We start from the raw sequence: 21,552 nt of genomic DNA, 5'->3' as shown, positions 1-21,552 counted from the left end.
CCCAGAATAGATTAGTATCTTAAGGCTAGTTGAAATCACAAAGAAAACTGATGCCACCCCTTCCCTCCTTGCCAAAACCACCTCTAAACATTGTCTGTTTTTATTTGCATTTTATTGTATATGTATCTTGAACAGTATGGTTTTATTTGTCAAAACATCAACATAAAATAAGCTTTTATTATATTAAATAAAAATAAAGTTCTTTTAACTGAAAGTAAGAAGCGACATTAAAAATTAAAACGAACAGAAATTATTCCTTATATGAAAGGGGCTGTCTCCTCCTCAAAGCTCTTTCCGCTCAAGTTTTTCACTGTTTTAAAAAGTAGAGTTGTGAGAAAGAGTCAAACTTTAGCCTAAACAGCGGGGCGATGAGGAGGGGACAGCCCCTTTGTATACAGAATAATTTCTGTTCATTTCAAGTTTTAATGTCGCTTCTTACTCTCACTTAAAAAAAAAGCTAGTTTTCTTTCTTAATTTCCGAATATTTTTGAATTAGTACAGGTTTTGATTTTGGCTCACCGTACATGAATAATTAAAACGAAATTTGCTTATTAATTTTACTTTTTTTTGGCTAAATTACTTTCTCAAAATTTTGATTGCACGATTTTGAGGAAAAAGGACAGGGGAGGGGGCCTAGTTGCCTTCCAAATTTTTGGCTTACTTAAAAAGACCACTAGAACTTTTAATTTTATTTAAGAACGTTTTTATCAGGAATAAATATACATAACTTACGGACTAGCTTGTCTAACGAACTTCTATCTTAGTATATTTGAATTTTGTATATGAGGGAGTTCGCCCCCTCGTCAACACCTGGCTCTTTACACTAAAGTTTGAATTTTGTTCCAATTCTTTAAGAATGACCCCTGAATCACAAAGGCCGTTTAATTAGAATGGATAGCTCTTTTGAAATTACTCAAAATACTTTAGTGCAAAGAGCGAGAAACTGAGGAGGAGACGAAACCTCATATATACGTAATAATTTCTGTTCGTTTTAAGTATTAATATTGCTCCTTACTTTCAGTTGAAAAAACTTGTTTTTTATTGTATTTCTCATTGCTTTTTAAATAATACTGGAAAATACTGCACCCCTTCATGGAAATTCTATCCCCCATGGAAAATTCCTCCATGGAAAGATACTCCTATGTAACCCCCTCCCCCACCAGAAAAAATACCCCTTAAAACCTCTATATACTTCCCAATAACCAATACTACGTACCCAGAGATCGAATCATGCTGCAGCAATGCACTGCAGGGCCGACGCAGGGACCTTAGTAGTCAAGAAGCGTCGTTAATCTGATACAATACAACAATACAACCAATATACGTGTAAACAATGGGCAAAGTTCATAACTTGCAGCCCTTCCACTGGGGACTTTGGGGAACTAAGTCGTCCTCAAATGCATAGTTATTAGATTTTTCGACTATACTGAACAAAATGTCTATCTCAAAGTTTTGATCCGGTGACTTTGTGGAAAAATGAGCGTGGGAGGAGGCCTAGTTTCCCTCCAATTTTTATGGTCACTTAAAAAGGGAACTAGAACTTTTGATTTCCTTTCGAATGAGCCCTCTTGCGACATTCTAGGACCACTGGGTCGATACGATCACCCCTGGGAAAAAGAAAAAACAAACAAAAAACAAACAGAAAAACGCATCCATGATCTTTCTTGTGGCAAAAATACAAAATTACACATTTTTGCAGATAGGAGCTTGAAACTTCTACAGTTGGGTTCTCTGATACGCTGAATCTGATGGTGCGATTTGCATTATGATTCTATTTTTCTTTAGGGGATGTTTTCCCCTTTTTCGAGAATAAGGCAAATTTTCTCAGACTCACAACTTTTGATGAGTAAACTTGATGAAACTTATATATTTAAAATCAGCATAAAAATCTCATTCTTATTATGTATCTATTGGTATCAAAATTCCGTTTTTTAGAGTTTCGGTTACTATTAAGCCGGGTCTCTTCTTACTTACGGTTTCTTTACCACGAACTGTTTGAAAATAGAAAACGTATAAAATATAGGTTGCTTTCAGTAAAGGTCAAATGCCTCTATAGCCTTTGAAGACTTAGGGGAAGGTAGCCCTACTCTTGTTTGTGGCAACTTCTATTTGCTATAAGTTTGACTTGTAGTTTTTGTTCACAATATTTGCTTTTCTCGGTTATCTTTATATTTGATGTTGTCATTTATTTTTATTTATTTTCGTTTGTGGTGTTATTTATTCACTGATATTACTTATGTCTGTTTTAAGTTCGAATTAAATAAAAGACACTTTTTTTCAACTGAAAATAAGAAGCAACGGTAAAACTTAAAACGAACAGAAACTATTCCGTATATGAAAGAGGTTGCCCCGTCCTCACGCCTCCTCACTTCGCAACAAAGTTTTATAGTACTAAAAAAAATATCTTTTGAATCTAATGAAACGACCCTTACGTTTCGGGAGTCGATCTTAAAGAACTGGGACAAAAGGTCAAACTTTAGAGTAACGAGTGGGGCATTGAGGAGGGGGAAGACTCTTACATATACGAAATAGTTTCCTTTCGTTTTAAAATTTATCGTTACTCCCTAATTTCAGCTGAAAAATGTGTTTTTTATTTAGTTTCTGATCGTTTTCAAATAATGCCAGGATAAAAAACTAATTAACTAGGTATATATATATATATATATATATATATATATATATATATATATATATATATATATATATATATATATATATATATATATATATATATATATATATATATATATATATATATGTGTGTGTGTGTGTGTGTGTGTATAAGAAACCCCTGCTGTAGAGTTTCCATGCTCCCAACTTCAAAAATTTGAATTTCGTATTCTTTGCTAGAACAATGATCACAGATGCATGTTTTTTTCGTTTTTTTATTATTCTTCTATGGGTGATTGTACCGAAATAATCATCCTGGAAGATCTTTAGAGGACTCACTTGAGTGGAAATAAAAAATTCTAGTGCCCTTTTTAAGTGACCATAAAGATTGGAGGGTAGCTAGCCATCCTGCCTCTTATTCCCCAAAGTCGTGTGATAAAAAATTTGAGATAGCTATTTTGTAGCTTCTTACGTCTTAGTTTGTATTTTAATGGTTTTGAATTAAGTGGCTTTTACGCTACGTACGTAATTTTCTACCTTAAGGAAAGTAGGTAGATAGGCAGATTTTTATTTAAAACCTTTATATCGCATAAATACCAATTAGTCGCAAAAAGGCTGTTCTGGCCTGTAATAGCGACTAAATTCATGTTACTTTAATCTATATACATAAAAATAATCATCAATAATACTAACTCATTTTAAAAAAAGGCCTGAAAAATTCTGGATAATTTACGTCGTGTAAATTATCATGTAATGGCGTTAAGTTACGTCATGTTAAGTGTAAACTTTAACACTTAAACAAGTCCTTTCACACTAAAGCAACGTATAGGTCCATTTAACTATCATAATCATTGTGATACTAAAATCGTCATAATCATTATAAGCAAACTATTCAAAAATACCAACGAGAGGTGAAGATTCAAGCTCTGACCAAACATGAAAGGCTTTATATGAACAATTTATTGCATTTATTTTCAAAAATGATTAATTGATCAGCCAATAATTCTCTTTTGTTGTTACTATGTTGACTTTACCGTACATAACGTAAACTTTCGTAACGTAAAATGTTACTTTGCTCTTGAGTCTACTTAAATTTGCCAAAGTTACGGACGAAACTTGCTCATGAAGATTGCACCACATAACGTAAAGATTTAAATTACGTTAATGTGAAAGCTTTTACGGCAGAGAGTGAAAGCAAAATTGGATTTAAATTGCACGCAATGGTTACCAACTTAGTTATGTCAATTAATGAATTCCTAGTTACTGCTACATGTTTTCTTTTTAAGTGTTCAATATTCTATATGCAATAGGTACCATTATTTTCCCTCTGGTCAATTAACCCCAAACAGTAATTCTAAACTTGAATTTTGCTCTTAATCTCTTTGTTCTGGTTTTAGATGTCTGAATTAACATCTACAAATCTATGTCAAGGCTACTCGGTATACCTTTAAGAAATGGTATAATAAGGATTAAAGGGTATACTAATGTACTTTTGGATACCTTTGTTTTAAGAGATTTTAAGTTTCCATGACCACCCCTTCTACACGAAGTGGTCGGAAGAGAAAAAATTATGCATAGATAATATCTCGCTCTTTATTAAACCACCATTGGGGGCGCCTCGAAATGAATCGAACTATTGACCAAAATAAACCGAAGTAATCTATTTTTTAAAGGATCTTTGAAGGATTCTTTTTGGTCTCATTATGTTCAAAGGCTATTCGATGTGGCATTAATTGTATTTATCTATTTAGACTTTTGAAAGCAAATAATAGTAGAAGCTATTAATTTTTTGGGTGACAGTTTTCTGTCCATAGGCATAATCATTTTAAGTTTGACCACATTCTCCAATAAAAGAACGTAGTAATTAATATTTTCAGTTGCAAACATGGGTTTTACAACAAAGGGAGCAAACGGACAGTTGCATGTTCAAACTTAGATGATGTTAGCATTATTTGTTCCAAGTCTTGAATGCCTATAAAAACCTCATTTGTAAAATAATTGATCCTCAGCAGAACGCAAGAAAACATCTAAATATATAGAAAATGTAAATATTCGTCAAAAACTGGTCTACATTGACGAAAAAATTCCTCTCTGTCACAATTGGTATGTCTTTATATTCTATTTAAGTTCACTTCACAAATACCCCCTTTGTAAAATCCACTGGTTCTTAACTGCCCTGTTGCCGTATCCCTAGGACACGCAACTGCCAAACTTTGGCCCCTGTGTACCTGGAACTAATGCTAAAAGCTAAAGGACCAGGTTGTGTTTTCCCACCATTAAAAGAAATTTCCAGCTATTCAACCTATTTTTCGATTGTTCAGACTTCTACTATTTTTATTATTTCTTAACAAAAGGGCACCAGTGGCAAAAGGGCACCATTTCTTAACAAAAGGTTAACAAAAGGACACCAGTCTCAAGAATGTATCTTCTTCTTTTTCAATTAAAAACCAGCAGCTGATATAATCAGCAACAAACATGGATTCAGCCTGAAGGGGAAGGGGGTGGCATTGGTCCGTCTAAGTGTCAACATATTCTAGGTGGCGTTAACACTATTTGAGCTGCATCTTAAAGGTCTAGAAAAATTGTCTTTGTAAAAATCTCTAGTCCATATCCACCCTATCGCCAGTCTCCCAAGGGAAAGCAACCGCTGTACCTTGGCTCCGAAATACCAGCACCCATACTACTACTACTAACAACTCACCGCAGTACCAAGCCGCCTGAGGCCAACACAGCTACCCACCCTCCTCCTCCATCCCAATCTATTCCAAACTTCCCTCTTTACACCGTCCCAGGAAGTTCCCATTTCTTTTAAATTGTTCTTTATGACATCCTCCCACCCCAGACGAGGACGACCTGCTTTCCATGTAGCCCTAGACGGTTGGGTGAAAAGGACAATCTTCGGCAATCTGTCATCCTTCATCTGCAGAGCGTGCCCTAACCACCTGAACCTTTCTTTCCTTACAGCCCTTGAAAACGAGACCGGTCTCACATTTTTCGTACAGCCTACTATTTGAAATACGTTCAGTCTCCCGGGTACCCATAACAATCCGTAGGCAATTTCTCTGGAAAACATCTAGTAAATCTTCATCCACTTTTCTGGGCACCCCTACTTTGGAGCCATATTTGACCACTGTCGTCACTGTACCTTCCAACATTCTAATCTTGGTTTGCAGACTTATCTTCCTATTCTTCCAAACTTTTTTTTAACTATGAAAAAACACCCTCAGACATGGCTATTCTACTTTTAACATCTTCAGTGCTCCCATCGTCTTTACTAATAATACTACCAAGGTAAGTGAAACTGCCCACATGATCAATCTTTTCATTACCCAACGTCACCTTTACATCTTCACTTATTCCTACCCTTAGTGACTTAGTCTTCTTAACATTAATTTTCAAACCTATTCTAGCACCCTGAACTCATAAAACCTCTAAAAGTTCATCCATTTTGCTCACACTTTCATCGAATATGCCTAAATCATTAGTATAATCTAAGTCCAGGAGAGTTTTTCCTTCCCATTTGATTCCATGGTCTCCCAATGCCTTTCCTGTGCTCCTTAAGACAAAGTCCATCTAAATTATCCATACAAAGGGGATAGAACACAACCCTGCTTAATTCCTGATTTAATACAAAACCAGCTGCTAATTTCATTCCCTACCTTAATCACAGCAGTGTTATTCTCGTACATAGCACTAATGACTTTAATGTATTTTTCTTGTATAACATACAAGGATAAGATCTTTGCTAAAGCTCTTCAATCAACCGAATTGAACGCTTGCTCATAATCTATAAAACTGAGGACCAAAGGAGTTTGACAACTAAGGTGCTTCTCAATTGTTAACCTAAGAGTGAAAATTTGGTCAACAGATCCTCTACCTTTTCTAAGACCACACTGTTCTTCTCTTAGAATTTTGTCTACAGCATCTCTCAGTCTAAAAAGTATCATATTACTAAGTAATTTGCTGCCTACAAAGACCAGACTAATGCCTCGATAATTACGACACTCACTCTTGTCATATTTCTTATGCAGTGGTTTAATCAAAGTTTTCCTAAAATCATTAGCAACTTCCACTTTTTCAAAAATCATGTTCATAATCTTCAGTAACTAATTTCTAACCTCAGAGCCACCGCATTTGAGAAACTCATTTGCCACTCTATCAGCACCTGGAGCCTTATTATTTTTAATCCTTACAGTACAAAGGCTAGTTCTTCCTCACAAAACAAATATTCCTTCACATCCAAAGTATCACAAACTTCTTCGTTTTCCTCTATATCTTTTCCTGCAACTGTATCTTGGTTTAACGCATTCTCAAAATGTTCCACCCATCTCTCTTTAACTTCTTTCTTATCACTAGTTGTGGCCCCACTCCTATCTTCAACTGGTAACAGTCCGGATTGACTACTCCCTCTCAATTTATTAACATGCCAATACAATATTTTACTATTATGCTGCCCAACTGCATCTTCCAGATCCTCGACAATTTTCTCCATTGCCTCAATTTCCTACCTCCTGAGTTCTTATTTTAATACTTTCTCTGCTCTTTTTACATTCCTTTTGTTTTCATATGATCTGTCATTCAGATGATTCTTGTACAAACCCCTTTTCCTCTCTATTAAACATAAGGCTTTTTCGCTTATGTTCCTAGCTGCAGTCTTAACTTTGTTCCCTAAGACACTATCAGCAACTTCACAAATTATTTTTCTAAAATTATTCCAAACATCTTCCACATTGTCAAATTTTAAACTCTTAATAAAATCTTTTGGACCAGGTTATGTTTAGCCACCACTAAAGTCAATTTTTGGTTATATTAAAGATTTTGTAGAGCTCAAACTTCTACTATTTTTTATTTTATTCTGAGCATTAGTCTTACAAATTTACCTTTTCAATCTTAAAACTTATCTTCCTCTTAAACAAAAAAAACAGTTGATATTGTCAGTAACAAACGCGAAGGTACTAAAATACCTTAAACTACTAAAATACTCTTTGTAAAAATCACTGGTCCTTAGCAGCATCTAAAAAATACTCTAAATTGTAATAATTGTAAGATGTGCCAAAGGTGTTATCAACCAGGAAACCAAAATGATTAAGAATAAAATTAAACTGATTTGCAGTCGCAAAATGATGCCTCCCTGAGATCATACGTTTATGTTTATATAGTTTAAAGTTTAAGGTTATCAAACAGTTCGTGATAACGAACTGTGGTAAGGAGCGACCCGGCTTAGTAGTAACCAAAAGTCTAAAAAATGGAATTTTGATACCAATATCTACATCAAAAGAATCGCATTTTAATGCTGATTTTAAATATATAAGTTTCATCAAGTTTAGTCTTACACATCAAAAATTACGAGCCTGAAAATATTTGCCTTATTTTAGACAATAGGGGGAAACAACCCTTAAAAGTCATAGAATCTTAACGAAAATCACAACATCAGATCAGGGCTGCTTCCTCATCAACATCAGGGCTGCTTCCTCATCAACACCCTGCTCTTTTTACTGTTTTAAAAAGTAGAGTTAAGAGAAAGAGTCGAACTTTATCGTCAAGAGCGGGGCGTTGATGAGGAAGAAGCCCCTCTCATATACGAAGTAGTTTCTGTTCGTTTTAAGTTTTAATGTCGCTCCTTACTTTCCGTTAAAAAACCTTGTTTTTTTTTAATTTAATGATATATAAACTCAACTTTATATAGTTTATATAGTTATGTTTTGTATAGTTCATATAGTTTAAGGTTATGATCATACGTTTAAAGTGCCGAAACCCTATAAGCAAGTGTGTATTCTCCTGATGAGCCCTTGTGTTGGGTTGTCGCCTCTGAAATATTTGCCTTTTTAATTGTTTTTTTTTAATGTTTGGTAAATGATGACTTATACTTACTTACGACACGACTGCCTGTCCATGGATTATTCTTTATGGTTGATTGTGTATGGCTATGCTGTTTGACCTATGTATTTGGATGGATGAATAGGGTTAAGGCCTCATTCAAGTACTGATATTAAATTAATAAAGTAGCAAAACATTTTTCCTTTTCTCCTTCTGTCTCTTTTTTTTATGGTGTATGTTTATTTATTTGTTTGTGCTGTTGCATTTGGCGATTTCTTTTTTCATTATATGACATTTTCATTTCCCCTTTTGTCCAATGTTCTTGTCCATAGTAACAATAACATTCATAATACCTCCACAAAATCATTTGTGTTTCTTTATTTCCTTTATTCTCCATCAAAGTCGTAGTTGGAAGATGGAACTTTCATAATAAAGTTTTGTTAGCTATATCTTGAGTACCTACTAATACATTTCTTGTGAAAAGAGATCCCCGAAAGCTCTAAAATGAAACAAATGCAAATATTCGTTCAAAGTAACAGAGTTGTGATTAGAGTTATTATAGGTGACCGTGTTTTGGTCTCCAGCGACAAAACGATGCATCCCTGAAATCACAGACGTGCTTTCAGAGTATTTATACGATAATTTTGCTTGTCCTTTCAGGTTCTGGTATTCCTGAAATGAAGACAATCATGAGGGGTTTCGTTTTAAAGGAATATTTAACCTTCAAAACAATGGTTGCCAAGGTGGTTGGTCTTACTGCTGCATTAGGAAGTAATATGCCAGTTGGTAAAGAAGGCCCTTTGGTTCATATTGCCAGTATTATGGCCACGTTAATGTCTAAGCTAATTACATCATTTAGAGGCATCTCTGAAAATGAGACGAGGACTATAGAAATGTTAGCTGCCGCAAGTGCTGTTGGCGTTGCTTGTTGTTACGCTGCACCGATTGGAGGTAAGTGACTTTCTGAAAAAGTGAAAGGGTCTTCCTAATGGAAGGGCTTTTGATTCTTTTTTTTGTGTTACTGATCCAGATCATGTTTGTGAGTGAAGTAAATAGTACCTATCTCTATGATGAGCAGCAATATATTGCTGCTCATCTCCGACGGTCAGGGTTATTCAAATTACTGCACAGACTGAATCCAGGGATTTGGATATGAGATTCTTCCAGTTTTGACACTGAGCTCTTAGGACAAATTTCACAAACATAAAAACGTCTTTATAGACGTCTATTTAAACGTCTAAAACGTCATAAAAACGTCTTTATCAAGATCAAAACACACAGCTTTAAGTTCATTAAGTTTCGGAGCAGGAGTATCAGAACTTGCGTAAAAACTACAGTGTATCTATATTTTAACTAAATATTTAATATGTAGAGGGGTTTAAGGGTTAGGTTAAGTTGCGCTAGGTTAGATTTCAATAATTTCGTCTCTCAAGTTTCATTTTATCATCTTGTTTCGTTATATTTCATTAGGATTAACCTGACTTCACTTTTTGGGTGTGCTTCGTTTAACTGACAAGTAAGGGGCGCAGTCGGCAGCAAGTACAGGCAAATTCAATCCAAAATTATCATCCTTCCCGTATCCTCATCCCATTTCTTGAAAATAAAAGCTAGTAGACTGAAATTCAATAATTGTAATGTTTTTGCGATATTTTGTCTTAAAATTTGGATAACAATCAAAAATTTTGTCAAAATCAAGCCTGAAAATTTTTGGAATTCCTTAGGGAGGGGGGCTAAAAATGTGCTTGCGCTTTTCTGGATCACTATACTCTTATTGATTAAGGATCTTAAGTGTCAACCGTATCCAAAATTCAAGGAACTCGTTACTGGACAAAAAAAAAAAATTATCCGTAAATAAGCATAAAAAACTAGAGGTTTTGAATTTGAGTTCAAGCCAAGCCGCGAGTTTTCTGTAAGGACACAAAAAGAATCTTTTTTTGCTCTTTTTGATACTTCGGCCTCAATAATTTTTGACGGTTTTTCCTCATAGCTACAACAATCATATACAAAAATTAAAACATAAGCACTCACAATCGTATTTTCACTCTGAACCAATAGAAGTTCAGACTTTCACGTGATTTAGAAATGATCAAGTAGAACCAGTACTGTTTTGCTTCTCATTTGAATTTCGTAATTATTACAACCTGAAAATTTACAGAAGGCTTTTTTAAAGGCATCCATGAAAGGACACGGATTTCCTCTGTTTCAAAACTACTATTCATGTAAGTTAGACGTCTCAAACACTTCGTGGTAAAGAAATTTGAGTGAAGAACGACTCATGCTAATAGTAACCTAAGCCCAAAAAGAGAATTTTGATGACAAAAAATGTATTGAATTTTATGGTGATTCCAAATATATAAAACACATTATTAAAAAAAATGTCAAAAGCAATGAATATGAGAAAGTTTACTTTATTTATAAAAAACTCTATAAAACTCTAAACATTCCAAGACAATATCTTATTACTCTGATGTTTGATTACATCTTCCAGATCCCCGACAATTTTATCAATGCCTCGACAGGCATCAGGGGACTTAGGGGATCGGCATTGAGAGTCTCCAGGGTAGACTCATTGCTGATGTTTCAATTGTGGTAAAAGTTTTTTCGCGAATGGTTTGCAAGTCCACTGCCCACCCCTTTTTCTTTTTAAGAGATAGATGACAGCAATACCACCTAAAATCGCCACCAACTTTTTTGTTTCTATCTAGCTTAAAGGGCCTATAAAATAGCTGTTAAGAAGCCAAATTCCTTACGTACAGAACAAAATGATGGGTAAATTTTAAAAAGACTTTTGGTTAATGGTTTTATTTTTAATTCATTATTTAGCTTAGAAAAACTGTTAGATTGTGATTTTATTTGCATAGAGTGTTTCGTTACGAAGTATGCCGAGTTAACTTCAGTATGGACTTGATCTAACCGGTTTTTAAAAACGCTATCAAATATTAAAGGGCTGAAATGTTTGACCGATTAATAATCCGAATTGATTTTGTATATGTATTTCATGCAGAAGCATTTATTTTTATTAGCCTATCTCTTTTTTTTCTTAGAAAATATCTTAATAAATGCACGAACAGGCACAAACGCGAGAATTCATTTCGTAGGGGTCCATGTTTGCTTAGTGGGGAATTTGTAAAAAAAAGAACTTCTGAGATAAGTTCTAAGAATCCGTAGAGATTAGGGGCTAAAAAGAAAAGAAAAAAAAACCTATGCCTAGGTGTCTAAAACTGTGATCTATTGAGCCTTAATTTGGCGGACCTGAACCCAGCTTCGTCATTGTTTCCGTTTAAGATCGCATACAACCTGGCTGTTTTTGAAGATAAGTAACGAAATTCCAAATAAAAATTTTAACAGCCTCAATTTACACCGAAAGCTCTTTTACACACAATATTGCCTTTAATACAATTAAAAAAACATGATTAGATAAACAGAAATTTAAAATATCGTTCTTTAAATTTAGTTTCTTTATTTATCTGTGCTTATTAGGTATGCATGTTTTCTCCGTAGTTATATTTTTCAATTGTGATTTTTTTATTATTTGGCACCTCTCTGTCATATTTGGCACTAAACTTGATTTCAGGTAATAATATGATTTCATTTTCAGTCATATTTGCATGAGAGCTCAAATTCAAAAGAAAATGGAAACAACTTGTTCTAGGCTTTTTTTTATTAAATAAAAGCAACAAGTTTTTTTCAACTGGAAGTAAAGAACAACATTAAAACTTAAAACAGACATACATTATTACGCATATGAGGGGTTTCGCCCCCTCGTCAATTCCTCGCTCGTTACGCTAAAGTTCGAATTTTGTACCAATTCTTTAAGAATGACCCCTGAATCACAAAGGACGTTTAATTAGAATAAATAGCTCTTTTGAAAAAACTAAAAATACTTTAGCGTAAAGAACGAGGTATTGATGAGGGGTCAAACCCCCTCATATACGTAATAATTTCTCTTCGTTTTAAGTTTTAATATTGCTCCTTACTTTCAATTGAAAAAACTTGTTTTTTTTATTTAATTTCTGATCGTCTTTTTTAATGCTGGGAAACCGACACCCCCTTCCTGGAAATTCTCTTCCCCCATGAAAAACTCCCCCGCGGAAAGATCTCTCCACATAACCCCCTCCCTTGAGCCCCCTCCCCAGCCCCCCACTCATCCCTCACCAGAAAAAATTCCTCCTGAAAACGTCTTTAAACTTCCCAATAACCAATACTATATGTAAACAATAGGCAAAGTTCATAACTTGCAGCCCTTCCCCCAGGGACTGTTGGGGATTAAGTCGTCCTCAGAGACATAGTTATTAGATTTTTTGACTATGCATAACAAAATGGCTATCTTAAATTTTGATCCGATGACTTTGGGGAAAAATGAGCGTGGGATGGGGTCTTGTTGCCCTCCAATTTTTTGTTCACTAAAAAAATGCACAGGAACTTTTAATTTCCGTTCAAATGAGCCCTCTCACAACATTCTAGGACCACTGGGTCGATACGATCACCCTTGGGGAAAAAAGTAAAAAAAACAAAACAAAAACAAAACATCTGCAAAATCATTTGCAGATAGGAGCTTGAAACCTCTACAGTAGGGTTCTCTCATACGCTGAATCTGATGGTGTGATTTCATTGAGATTCTATGGCTCTTAGGGGGTGTTTCCCCTTTTTTTCGAAAATAAAGCAAATTTTCTCAAGCTCATAACTTTTGATGGATAAGACTAAACTTGATGAAACTTATATATTTAAAATCAGCATTAAAATCAGATTCTTTTGATGCATCTATTGATATAGAGTTTCGGTTACTATTGAGACGGGTCGCTTCTTACTTACAGTTCGTTACCATGAACTATTTGATTTGATTGAATTCTCTGCGTTTCGGTATTTGGATTTATTTTGTTTCTTTTCGCTGAGAAGTCAGTATTTACAGAACTCTTTTACAGGTGTACTATTTAGCATAGAGGTGACATCCGTATACTTTGCAATTCGAAATTATTGGAGAGGTTTTTTTGCTGGCGTTTTTGGGGCCGTCATGTACAGACTGCTCGCGTTCTGGTACAACCATGAAGGTGAGATTCGTCTTTTATTTTAAATGGACGTTGTGAAATATATCATCTATAATTAAATATTATATTTTATTGTTGGTTTACAATAATTTCACTGAAAAGGACTCATAAAATACTACGAAAAAATAGGCGTATAGAAATATTTCTTTGAGAGTTAAAGAACAGTCTGGAAAGTATAGGGCCAGGTTTACCAATTTGCAGACCCTAGACAAACCCATCACTTTTTTTGTAGATAAATATAAATATTGCCAAATGGCAAATTATGTATATTAAATAAAAAATTATTTGATTCTGACAAATAATCTCCAATCGATGTTTTTAATCATTTAGTTCTTCTGGAAATCAGTGGTATAATTCGAAATGGAATAATTGATAGAAAAAGCAGCCAAAGAACTTGCTGTTTGTGCGAGATTGCTGAAAATAGGACTGTGTGGACTAACAGGTTACAGAATGTGTTAAAAATTTGTAGAAAGCATATCATTGAGACTGGCTCTCTAAAACATTATTTTAGTGCAGTTTCCTAGTCACCCTCTTCCATCATAAATCGCTCCTTGAAATTGTTATTATTAAATTTTCTTAGGAGAATTTTACATCTAACTAAAAAATAATTTCATAAAACTATTGGTGTAATCGAAGGAAACCAGTGGCGTCAATTCACGAAAATCCATGGAGATGGGGAAATGTATTTTTCGAAATTTAAGGGGAATTCATGGGAGTTACATGCCCCGCTTGTCCTCTCTCAATTGATGCCACTTTGGGAATCCCCTTATGTAACTTCCAACCCGATTCCCCTTGCCTCATCTGTTCTGAAATTGAGAAATGCTTTATGAGAGTTGGATGTACAAGCCAGAACTTCTGCTCAAGCCAGAAAGTTCTGTTACAAGTCAGAAACAGAACTTTAATTTTAACAGTATATATTTAGGTCAGTGGCTCACTGTTTTATTAGCGACAACACATAAAAAGCGAGCATGCTAAATTTGTATTTTCATGAAGTATTTAATTAACCATCAAAGAACAAGTCCACATGTTTAATTGTAATCATGCAACATGTAATGTGCATCTGGCTATTTGGCTATTAACGCTTTGGCTGTTTTGGCTATTTAGCTATAAAAAATTATATGCTTTAGGACAATGTTCTTTAATCTTTTCAAGCCTGAGATCAGTAAATATAGTCCGTTGAAAAAAAAAGAAGAATAGTTCAGTAAAAAATAAATAAAGTAATTGCAAACGATAAGTCGGCATGACCAGTCAATTCATATTTACAAACCACAAATTATAAATCACGCTCAGTAAAAGGGCTATATTTTTGAATGGACTAATGACTTTGTATTCTCAATTTGCCTCCTCCCATCCATACCGAAGACAATCCTTGGCTTTTGGCTCAAATTAATCCACTTTATCTTATTAAATTCTATTAAACCCCATATAAAGCCCCGAAAGATACCTTTCAATTCAGTTTTCTAATTTGTTTAGTCTCAGCTCTAAAGCCATCGACCACCTTATTTAGGGGCCCAGGAACAGTAAGGCGGGACTTGATTACTGGGATAATCTCCACCAAAAGCAGGCATTTGGGTATAAAACAAGTTTTACAGCAGGAATAAAAAACAATTTGATTTTCAGGGCGCTGGAAAACATACTATAAAATATATTTCACCTAAAAATATTCACCTATAAAATATATTTCACCTAAAAATATAGCGATTTGAACCTTCAGGACACGGAGAACTGTTTAAACAAGGTTAAACCAGTGTACAAGAAACGGTTTTAAAAACAAAGAGCAGATGCAACCTTTAGCATTTTTTTTTTTTTTTTTGTGTAACAAAATGCATCGGTACAAAGGTTATTACAATTCTCCATAAGTAGTCAGCATAAGAAAGAGGCTAAACTGGTGTGTTAGAAGCAAACTATTGAATCCTCTATATTTGGAGCGATATTTCTTACATGATAGCGTAAGCTAAACAGGTGTGTCAGCCACAGAATGGTGTAAATGTAATTTTGAAGGCAGATATCCCCTTTTGACACTCGTGATTTTCCAGAAACGAAGTAAATATCTGTATTATGTCTTAGTTATCTGTGAGGCTACAGTGTTTCTGAAAAACTACAACGTTTTTTTTCTAAATACAGTTTTATCTAGAACCCCGTTGTCCTAGTCGAATTGGATGCCAAGCCTGAAAAATAAAAGCTATGAGCTTGCAGCCCACCCCACACTGCCCCAGCTGTGTTTGAAACCTACAGTGTTTCTGAAAAACTACAACGTTTTTTTTCTAAATACAGTTTTATCCAGAACTCCGTTGTCCTAGTCGAATTGGATGCCAAGCCTGGAAAATTAAAGCTATGAGCTTGCAGCCCACCCCACACTGCCCCAGCCGTGTTTGAAGCCTACAGTATTTCTGAAAAACTACAACGTTTTTTTCCAAATACAGTTTTATCTAGAACCCCGTTGCCCTAGTCGAATTGGATGCTAAGCCTGAAAAATAAAAGCTATGAGCTTGCAGCCCACCCCACACTGCCCCAGCCGTGTTTGAAGCCTACAATGTTTCTGAAAAACTACAACGTTTTTTTTTCTAAATACAGTTTTATCTAGAACCCCGTTGTCCTAGTCGAATTGGATGCCAAGCCTGAAAAATAAAAGCTATGAGCTTGCAGCCCACCCCACACTGCCCCAGCTGTGTTTGAAACCTACAGTGTTTCTGAAAAACTACAACGTTATTTTTCTAAATACAGTTTTATCTAGAACCCCGTTGTCCTAGTCGAATTGGATGCCAAGCCTGAAAAATAAAAGCTATGAGCTTGCAGCCCACCCCACACTGCCCCAGCCGTGTTTGAAGCCTACAGTGTTTCTGAAAAAACTACAACGTTTTTTTCTAAATACAGTTTTATCTAGAACCCCGTTGTCCTAGTCGAATTGGATGCCACGCCTGAAAAATAAAAGCTATGAGCTTGCAGCCCACCCCACACTGCCCCAGCCGTGTTTGAAGCCTACAGTATTTCTGAAAAACTACAACATTTTTTTCTAAATACAGTTTTATCTAGAACCCCGTTGTCCTAGTCGAATTGGATGCCAAGCCTGAAAAATAAAAGCTATGAGCTTGCAGCCCACCCCACACTGCCCCAGCTGTGTTTGAAGCCTACAGTGTTTCTGAAAAACTACAACGTTTTTTTTTCTAAATACAGTTTTATCTAGAACCCCGTTGTCCTAGTCGAATTGGATGCCAAGCCTGGAAAATTAAAGCTATGAGCTTGCAGCCCACCCCACACTGCCCCAGCCGTGTTTGAAGCCTACAGTGTTTCTGAAAAACTACAACGTTTTTTTCTAAATACAGTTTTATCTAGAACCCCGTTGTCCTAGTCGAATTGGATGCCAAGCCTGGAAAATTAAAGCTATGAGCTTGCAGCCCACCCCACACTGCCCCAGCCGTGTTTGAAGCCTACAGTGTTTCTGAAAAACTACAACGTTTTTTTTTCTAAATACAGTTTTATCTAGAACCCCGTTGTCCTAGTCGAATTGGATGCCAAGCCTGAAAAATAAAAGCTATGAGCTTGCAGCCCACCCCACACTGCCCCAGCCGTGTTTGAAGCCTACAGTGTTTCTGAAAAACTACAACGTTTTTTTTCTAAATACAGTTTTATCTAGAACCCCGTTGTCCTAGTCGAATTGGATGCCAAGCCTGAAAAATAAAAGCTATGAGCTTGCAGCCTACCCCACACTGCCCCAGCCGCGTTTGAAGCCTACAGTGTTTCTGAAAAACTACAACGTTTTTTCTAAATACAGTTTTATCTAGAACCCCGTTGTCCTAGTCAAATTGGATGCCAAGCCTGAAAAATAAAAGCTATGAGCTTGCAGCCCACCCCACACTGCCCCAGCCGTGTTTGAAGCCTAAAGTATTTCTGAAAAACTACAAAATTTTTTTCTAAATACAGTTTTATCTAGAACCCCGTTGTCCTAGTCGAATTGGATGCCAAGCCTGAAAAATAAAAGCTATGAGCTTGCAGCCCACCCCACACTGCCCCATCCGTGTTTGAGGCCTGCAGTGTTTCTGAAAAACTACAACGTTTTTTTCTAAATACAGTTTTATCTAGAACCCCGTTGTCCTAGTCGAATTGGATGCCAAGCCTGAAAAATAAAAGCTATGAGTTTGCAGCCCACCCCACACTGCCCCAGCCGTGTTTGAAGCCTACAGTGTTTCTGAAAAACTACAACGTTTTTTTTCTAAATACAGTTTTATCTAGAACCCCGTTGTCCTAGTCGAATTGGATGCCAAGCCTGAAAAATAAAAGCTATGAGCTTTCAGCCCACCCCACACTGCCCCATCTGTGTTTGAAGCCTACAATGTTTCTGAAAAACTATAACGTTTTTTTTCTAAATACAGTTTTATCTAGAACCCCGTTGTCCTAGTCGAATTGGATGCCAAGCCTGAAAAATAAAAGCTATGAGCTTGCAGCCCACCCCACACTGCCCCATCCGTGTTAGAAGCCTACAGTGTTTCTGAAAAACTACAACGTTTTTTTTCTAAATACAGTTTTATCTAGAACCCTGTTGTCCTAGTCGAATTTGATGCCAAACCTGAAAAATAAAAGCTATGAGCCTGCAGCCCACCCCACACTGCCCCATCCGTGTTAGAAGCCTACAGTGTTTCTGAAAAACTACAACGTTTTTTTCTAAATACAGTTTTATCTAGAACCCCGTTGTCCTAGTCGAATTGGATGCCAAGCCTGAAAAAAAAAGCTATGAGCTTGCAGCCCACCCCACACTGCCCCAGCCGTGTTTAAAGCCTACAGTGTTTCTGAAAAACTACAACGTTTTTTTTCTAAATACAGTTTTATCTAGAACCCCGTTGTCCTAGTCGAATTGGATGCCAAGCTTGAAAAATAAAAGCTATGAGCTTGCAGCCCACCCCACACTGCCCCAGCCGTGTTTGAAGCCTGCCTGACATGAAAAGAAATTCACCGCTGCTAATCTAAAGTGTCTACATTGTTTTTCCTAGGGACGCTCTATTTTGTCAAAAATATCTCAAAATGACGGAAAGTTTTCTGTTATTCAAATGAAATGAAAATATACGGGTAAAAATAACGGGTAAAATTTAATTTAGGTGGTGAAAAAATATTAAAAAAAAGAAACATATGAGCTAATATACGTTTTTTATTCTATTAAAATCTCGAGTATTTCGTTTTCACGTTTAGAAGCCTATATCAAAGGAAATAAAAAAAAAGAAAAAGAAAAAACTTATAATAAGAATACTTTATCAGACGTAAGTTGTTCTTGTTTTTCTTTTTTCCCTTTCAGATATGAGCTGTTTTCTTTTCTTTTTTTTCTCTGTGGTATAGCGTTATTTTCATCTCTTTATTCTAGTATGTCTTAATTGCTTAGTCTAGTTTTTCTTTTTTTTTCTTTTTTTTTGTATGAACATCTTGTCACTGTCTGAGTTGATTTTGACCATAATTATTGATTTTGGTTTCCTTTCAGTTATGGGCAATTTTTGAGCAAATGGTTGGCGTATTACATGAAAATCTTTTTAATGGACTTAATCAGAATGGTCTTGGAAAGATTTACATTAGTAGACATTAGGATTCCTTGTACTACATAGACAATAGACAATTCAAGGCCCTCCTTTCAGCGTTCTTCCCAGATCCCCGTATGTTACTAAATTAAACAATTAAAGATAAGACAAATTAATAACTTAGCTAGTGAAGCGTGGTTTTTACCTATATTAAGCATTGCCAGTAAACCACATTGTCATCACAGTTGTTAGGGCATGAAATGACGGGTTTCCCGTTGTTAAAACCTGTGTAAACCGGCTTGATTTATAATTCATTCTTTTGTACTAAAAGTTTAACTAAATAAACATATTTTGCTTTTTTAAACCATAGCTGAACCATGCTATTGGTGACTAAGCAGTTTCTAATTAACATAAGTCGTTGATAGGCAATTACCAGCTTTTAGGGTCACATGCGTTTTTTATGTAATGTGAAGAAGATGTTACATGCGTATGAAAGGAGATTTTCTATGCAGAGCCGTAGCCAGGATTTCTTTTCGGAGGGGGGGGGGGGATTTCACATTTTTGGGTAGAGTGGTTCTAAAGAAATTTCAAAAAACGCATCAAAAATTTGTTTGTATTCATTTTTGCTACGTTTTTACGAGTCGAACAAACATTTCGGTGTGTGTATCAAACTCACTGTCCCCCGGGATACGGACTTGGTTCTATGGAAGAAAAATTGAGTTCTATGAAAGAGTGTGCACATGGGTACCAATTCACGAAAATGCTGGGGGGGGGGGGGGTAAATTGTATTCTCGATATTGGGATGAGGGTAATCTTAATGTTTTCTTCGAATGTTTCAATGAAAAATTGAAAGGTATTTTCCGAAACGTAAGTGGGGAAATTGACGCTATGGATCAAAGTAGAGTAAGACTCATTCTTCTTGGAATGCGTTTTTATGTAATGTGAAGAAAATGGTAAATGCGTATGAAAGGAGATGTTCTATGCCGAGCCGTATCCAGAATTTTTTTTCGAGGGGGGAAGGGTTTACAGATCTTTATTTTTTTGGGGGAGTGTATTAAAACCCTCAAAAGACGTATCAAAAAATTTTCATATTCATTTTTGCTACGTTATTACGAGTCTTTTCGGGGGGAGGTTCAAATCACCTAGCCCCCCTGGATACGGACTTGGTTCTATGGAGGAAAAAAAGGATTCTATGAAAGAGTATGCACAGGGGTACCAATTCACGAAAATGTTAAGGGGGGCAAATTGTATTCTCAAAATTGGGATGGGGGTAATCTTAATGTTTTATTCGATTTTTTCAATGAAACTTAAAAATGTTTTTTTTTTTTTTCGAAATGTAAGTGGGGAAATTGACGCTCCTGACTAAACGTTTACGAGCTGAAAGAGAATTTCATAGATGTCCAGATTTCATTTTCACTGTCCTTGGTACTTCAAAGGTTTGGACTGTGTGGGAAAGTTCATCGTCAATATTTGTTAAGTACATACGTTTCTTGGCGATGTGTTGTGTAAGTCCTCCTACACCGTCTGCAGTTAATCAGTAATAATAGTTTGAAAATCTCTCGAGTAAGCACAAAATTGTTAAAATAAACAAATGCTGAGTTTCTTAAAAAGTAACGTATCATGCATTTCTGAAGTTCATTCTCTCTTTGCGGTAGGTGACGTCAGAGTCGTCTTATTTTTTTGCCGTTAAATTGTAAAAAAAAAGGAAGATTATGTGCATTATGCCATTACAACCACAATAAATTTTTATTGTACCTGATCAGTGATGTCGATTCAGGGAGCTGAAGGGGGGGGGCACAAAATAAGTTTTTGAGAAAATAGGGGGTTAATTTTGTTTTTTTTTCAATTTGTTCAATGAGAGTACCAAAAACAGCCATTTTTCTATGAAAAAGGTTTTTTATATATTTACGAAAAATCTCAAGGGGGAGACTAAAAATATCAAGGGGCAAATGACCCACTCCTTTTCAAATTAAAGTCACTGCACTTGATAATGTTAAAATAAACATTACATCTGAGCTGGCCATAAAGTTTCCTCTATTTATCGTCAGTATTTGCAAAATCCATTCTTTTCCTCATGATCATCTTACACCGTCTGCAGCTAATCCATAAAATGCTTTAAAAACTATTGAGTAAACATAAAATATTTAATTTGTATCATAATGCAAGAATGCACAAGTTCATTATTGAATACGTAACGATACGTTACGTTACGTAACGTATACGTTACGATACGTAACGATACGTAAATTACGTATCGTCGTTGCAGTTGCGCAACAGCAAAATCACAGACAGCGCCCCAGTACTGCCTCGTTAAAGAACAACAAATTGTTCAACATTCTTTTTTATTATTATTGCAATGGTGGAATCTATTGTTAAAATCTATTAAAAATGAGGAGTTTTCCAAAAAACTTCTTGGAATCATTTTTCCTTAAAATGCCTTATTTTTCTTGGAATATCTCGTCTGACCACTATTTTAGAGAGAGGAAATTGAATCAGTTTTTAACGATACTCATCTCTTATACCCATCACACTCAAGTTCTTGGTCTGACAGAACCGGTTTCTCTGCAGTTTCTTCCAGTTTA

At 35.6% G+C, this 21,552-nt stretch overlaps 1 protein-coding gene across 2 annotated transcripts in view; it reads left to right on the top strand.

The window, feature by feature from the left end:
- The window catches only part of LOC136027505 (chloride channel protein 2-like), a 144,802-nt gene that overhangs the window by 46,139 nt on the left and 77,111 nt on the right, over positions 1 to 21,552 (top strand). For both annotated transcript variants that reach the window (XM_065704819.1, XM_065704818.1), the window contains exons 4-5: positions 9,088 to 9,378; positions 13,350 to 13,475. In XM_065704819.1, the coding sequence (XP_065560891.1) occupies positions 9,088 to 9,378; positions 13,350 to 13,475 (417 nt within the window). The remainder of the gene's footprint in view (positions 1 to 9,087; positions 9,379 to 13,349; positions 13,476 to 21,552) is intronic.

Source organism: Artemia franciscana, chromosome 5 (genome assembly GCF_032884065.1).
Source record: "Artemia franciscana chromosome 5, ASM3288406v1, whole genome shotgun sequence".
Lineage (NCBI taxonomy): Eukaryota > Metazoa > Arthropoda > Branchiopoda > Anostraca > Artemiidae > Artemia > Artemia franciscana.
The sequence above is the reverse complement of the archived record's forward strand: the minus strand, read 5'-3'. Positions and strand labels throughout refer to the sequence as shown.